We start from the raw sequence: 5,651 nt of genomic DNA, 5'->3' as shown, positions 1-5,651 counted from the left end.
CCAACGGGTCTGAGGGACAGGGAATTGGCCCCCTGTTTAAAAAGTTTGAGGACCCTGTTTTACACAGTTGTAATCCACACTGAAGGTTGCAGTCCTTGATTTGCATCAGCACGTGCTTCAAGTCCTCCTCCCTTTCAGCAGGCATGGTATGTCATCTGCATACTGCAGGTTTTAGTTAATAAAAGCCTTTTCCAACACCTAATGCTGCATTCTTCTTCATATACTACAGTTAATCTGATGATCTGCCCGGCATACAGAATGAGTAAGTATGATGAGAAGACACAACCCTAATGCCCACTTTTTCTTATTTTAACCCCTGCAGTATTCCCTTGTTCTGTTCACACAACTGTCTATTTATTGATCCATGTACAAGGTACACACAAGCACAATTAGATGTTCTGGAATTCCCATTCTTCTCAACACTAGCCATAGTTAGTTATGATCCACAAAGTCAAATGTCTTTGCATAGTTAATAAAACACAAGTAAACATCTTTGCCCAGAGTTCAAGATATTTTTGTTTAGCATAAAACAGGCAGTTAAATTAAAAGCATGCCCTTAATCTCAAATATTCCCAGTAAGGCTACTATTATTTGAAATATTTTGTATTTGTAAGTATTTCATGAGATGGAATGATTGTCAGTTTCACCAGAATAAAATAATAGTGGTTATTTCATGACCTATATTCTGATTGCTTTTCACATAATACATGTCAATCTTTTCCAAAGCCAGGCATATTCTTCTGTAACAGTTAACACTTTCACTGTAGCCTCATTCTATTTTCTGATAAATATTGTTATTCATTGCTATTCTAATGATCCTACCGTACTCCTTAGAAAAATACCCAAAAAATGAATACCTAACTGTAACTAATTAAAAATCACTTCACTCCTTATCTGTGGTAACTATTGCATGTCCTTGAACCTAATGCTCTAAACAAGTCCAAATAAACACATACTCTAATACTCAACTTTGCATCCTTGACTTTAAGACTTTAGCTGGGGTGGTGGTGGTGGTGTGTGTGTGGAGGGTGGGGGCTCATTCTCAGTGCTGATACTCCTAAAGTTCTTTTCTAAGCAATGGGGTAACTGGAGTGTTTGACATCCACAGAATAGGGCATCTCAGAAGAATAGAGTATGTTTCTAATCCTAAAAGGATAAAGGAAGGAAATAATTTGTATTTGCTTCCTTGAGTGGCACACAGAATGACCTGGAGTTTTTATTATAATGTTCCACAGATGCAGGCACCCTCTCCTAACAGAGAGCAGTGCCTTTCTGATTGAGCTTTTGTTCGAGTTTAATTGGACTCCAAATGAATGACGCAAAAAGGCTTAAGAAGATGCGGACAAATCATTTTGGGGCTGATAGATAATAAAACTGATATATATTAAGGCGGCATATGTACTCTTTCTGATTCTTGTTTCAACAATTGAGAACTCTTTCTATTTAGAGCTATAGTCATCATCCTCAAAGATGGTAAGAAAAACATGGAAAGAAACCTCAGTCTACATGAAAATAAAGGGTACAGTACCGGCAACAATAATATTCAGTACACTTATGGACACATGAACACACTAGGGAGGACAGTAAAATAGTCACTCATTTTTCCTTTTACTTTGTCTTATTTTCAGTGAAGCACATACATGTGTATGAAAGAGATGGGCATGGAAGAGTCTCTGACCATGTGTAGGAGGCCATGTGTGAATGGGGTGATTTCTATATTAAGTTTGAAAAATAAGACCAAATTGAAACTAAACAACAGGGAGATCTTCTGGGGCGTTGGAGTGGGGACTAATGTTTTGTTTTTCAACTAACTCGCTCAAAATTTCAAAAAAATAGTTATCATGAGCCTGTTGAACCTCAAGATCCTATGAGCACCATACAGCTTGCACTGAAGATGTCTTTTTCCAGTTTCCCAAGCCACTGCCAGCCAGCTGGATCTGGAGAGGACTGTTTTGAGCCCTGGGGGAATGGCGTGAACCTGCTGAAAACATACGAGGCACAGGGAAGGGGGTGCCGTGTGAGGAGAGCTGACCTACAGCCCCATGTTTGACCGAGGCATTCAGTCAGCATCCAGAATGGACAGGTGTGGACTCATCTGAAAGCAATTCACAAAAGACCTGGGGACACTGGTCTGGATTTTAAAATGATAAAATAGAGATCTCCATAGAGATTTTTTCCAAATAATGGAAGAGAAGTATTGAGTTATTAATAGAAAAAGCATCAAGATTTTAAAGGAACAGAAGGTGACAATGGCCTCCATTGACAAAAAAAAAAAAAAAAGAGGAAAAAGTTCTGAAAAGAGAAAACGTATGACAAACTCAAACCTCAAACTTAAACTCTTCTGCCAATGCACTGACTGTGATTCACGCCAACCCTGTAGGACAGGGTAGAACTGCCCCTTGGTTTTCTGAGGCTGTAAGTCTATAGGAGCAGGAAGTCCTGTCTTTCTCATGAATGTAAAAGAGGTTACAGGAAAATAAGAAACAAAAACACGGTGGAATTAGAACCCAAAGTTGAAAGCAGTAAATAGTAAAGTATAGCCCAAAAGACTGGGTAAATCATTTCAATCAGAGACTATGTCTAGAATATCACATCATAGACAAGTTGTTAGAATATTTAGATATTATCATATGGGTTGGTTAACAACCACTTTCCACTACCATCCTTCCCAAACCATGCCCTCTTGTGGCTTCCTTAAGATTTAGCACCTAAATCTCATTCTTGGACAGGGACACTAGGACCCTGAGCCAGCACTGTGACCAGGGTTTGTTCTGGATGTCCTGTGCCACGTTGGCTGCCAAATGAAACTATTTTTAATATCATCCTTTGTCTCTAATCAGCAATCCGGAGAGAAATCAAATGTAGCAAATATAATAAAACAAAGAAAGCTCGTTATGTTCTGGGTGAAGGTAATGAAAGAAGATTAAACTTAGAGGTCAAGCACGTGATTCAAAAATCAAAAAGGACTGAAATGGGCTGGCCAAATGCCACAAATGTGAAAGGATGTCCTGGTTTGTTTGTTTGGTTATTGCTTGCTTTTCTTAAACGAAAATCAATGACCAGTCCCTTGGCTAGATGGAATAGATATGAGTACTGTGGTATGCCACCCAAATAGCCCTTTAGGACCAAGACAATTTTTTCTTTACCTGGGGGTGCCTGATGGCTCAGAACTATCTCCCTCTCCAGGAATTGCCCTTCATCTAAAAGAGCTTCCTTGCAGAAGGATACACTACATCTCCCTCCCAACCCACAACTAAGCCTGGTCCCCTAGAATCAATTCAGGCCAACTCTAGAGAGTCTCTGGAGTTACACCTGGGGACAGATGGAAGCTTTGTTGCAGCCACACCAGTGCTCATTCTGCCCAATTCATCAGTGTTTCCAGGTACGCCAACCAACTAAATTCTCCCCCACCCTACTTTTATGGGGGGGCTCTTTTAGCTCTTATCACAATCCATACATTCATCCAGTGTGTCAAGCACATTTGCACATATGCCGCCATCCTCATTTTCAAAGCATTCTCTTCCCACTTGAGTTCCTGATATCAGCTCCCCATTTCTCCCCCCTCCCTCCCCTCCCTCACGAACTCTTGATATGTTATGGGTTATTATTTTCATAAATTACATCATCCTCTGTCGACTCTCACCCACTTTTTGATTATTCATCCCACTGGGAGGGGGTTATATATTGATCCTTGTGATCAATTACTGCTTTCTCCCCCCCCCCACCCCCCCCAATCCTCCTAGTATCTCTATGCTCACTGATGGCCCTGAGGGGTTCTATCCTGGATTCCCTGTGTTGTGGGCTCTTATCTGTAGCAGCGTGCATGCTCTGGTCTAATCCATTTGTAAGGTAGAATTGAGCTTATAATAGTGGGGTGGGGGGAGGAAGCACTAAAGAACCAGAGGAAAGTTGTGTGTTTCATTGGTGTTATATTGTATCCTGACTGGCTCATCTCTTCCCTATGACCCCTCTGTGAGGGGATGTCCAATTGTCTACAGATGTGCATTGGGTCTCCACTCCATGCTGCTGCTGCCCTTCCCTCCCCTCCCCAATTCACATTGGATATGATTTTATTCTGGGTCTTAGATGCCTGATACCTGATCCCATCAATACCTCATGATCACATAGGCTGGTGTGCTTCTTCCATGTGGGCTATGTTGCTTCTTAGCTAGATGGTCACTTGTTTATCTTCAAGCCTTTAAGACCCCATATATTATAGCTCTTGATAGCCAGGCACCATCAGCTTTCTTTACCACATTTGTTTATGCACCCACTTTGTCTTCAGCGATCGTGTCGGGAAGGTGAGCATCACAGAATGCCAGATTGTTAGACCAAAATGCTCTTGTGTTGAGGGAGTACTAGAGTCGAGGCCCAATGCCCATCTGAAACCTTAATCCTTAATATAAAGATAAGAGTACATAGTTTTATTCTCCTCTCATTATGTATACACATTTACATATGTAAATGACTGTATTTATACCTCTATAAATGTCCTTTGCCTCCTGGTTCTTTCCTCTACTTCCTTTTACTTTCTTCTTGTCCCACCATCATGCTCAGCCATCATTTGGGTTTAGTAATTTCTCGCTGCTACATTGCTCTTGATTAAGCCCCACTAGGCATCCTACACCCTTATTTCCATTGATTTTAGTTCACTTGTTCCCTTGTCCCTGGGTTGGTCCCCCACCCCTGTCCCCCACCTTCCTTTCTCCCACATCCTTCTCCCATATCCCCCCCAGAACCATTGGTCCTGTTCTTTTCATCTCCAAATTATTTATCCCCTCTATCTTATCTAGATAGTCATGCAGATACATTACTAAGTTAAAAAACCAGGCAAAGCCAAATAAAACAACAAAGGAATTAAAAACTAACAAAATAACAAAAAACAAAAGCAAAATAAAAATAACAAAAAGAAAGCCACTGACAAAAATGGAAAAGCCAATCAATAGTCTAAAGTTATCTTGAATTATTTAGAGACTATTATATAGCTATGTGTGTTAGGCTGTAATTTTTCTACAGCTGAACATCACATGTTTATCCGGAACAATAAGTAAAAAATCAACCACAGCTAGTTTGTCTTTCATGTTCAAGTGACCGCTGTGCTGCAGCGAAGTTTTGACCCCTGAGCGTCGGTAGTAGCAGACATCAATCACAGGAGGGGACAGGGTTACCTCTGGCTTCATGTGAGGGCCTCAGTTCACTTTCCGTTCTCTCTTCAGAGTCTTCTTTGACAGGAACGTCATCAACATGCTGATACCTGACAAAACATTTTTTTCAAGAGTTATCATTTTAAAAATTGTTTTGAAACTACTTTGCAATGATGGTTTCTCTTAGTTTCAAAATAAACAACAACTAAAATATTAGAAATAATGTACAGTTCTAGGAAGGCAACTAACCTGATAAAATCTACAAATGCCTATTTTCTTCAAGGTCAATTTTTAAATACTCTATCTGGAAAGAGTTTTAAACAGAACAATATTAATATAAACTCTCTGTCAAAAAAAATAAGAGCTTCACATAAGGACAGATATACATGAACAGCTCTACACATACTATTCTGTATTTAATAAGAAAAAAAAAGATTTGAAAATGAACATCATTTATGGTGTCCTGTATGAGGGGGACTCAAAAAGTTCATGAGAAAATTCTATACT

General features: G+C 39.9%; 1 protein-coding gene across 1 annotated transcript in view; it reads right to left on the bottom strand.

The window, feature by feature from the left end:
* Positions 1-5,651, bottom strand: part of L3MBTL3 (L3MBTL histone methyl-lysine binding protein 3) — a 128,551-nt gene that overhangs the window by 7,090 nt on the left and 115,810 nt on the right. Inside the window, exon 20 of the mRNA XM_004702064.2 lies at positions 5,169-5,254. Within this exon, the coding sequence (XP_004702121.1) occupies positions 5,169-5,254 (86 nt within the window). The remainder of the gene's footprint in view (positions 1-5,168; positions 5,255-5,651) is intronic.

Source organism: Echinops telfairi, unplaced genomic scaffold (assembly GCF_000313985.2).
Source record: "Echinops telfairi isolate 266 unplaced genomic scaffold, ASM31398v2 ScPeMD7_3533;HRSCAF=4204_0, whole genome shotgun sequence".
In the NCBI taxonomy this organism is placed as follows: domain Eukaryota; kingdom Metazoa; phylum Chordata; class Mammalia; order Afrosoricida; family Tenrecidae; genus Echinops; species Echinops telfairi.
Note: the sequence above shows the minus strand (reverse complement) of the source record. Positions and strands in the feature narration are given on the sequence as shown.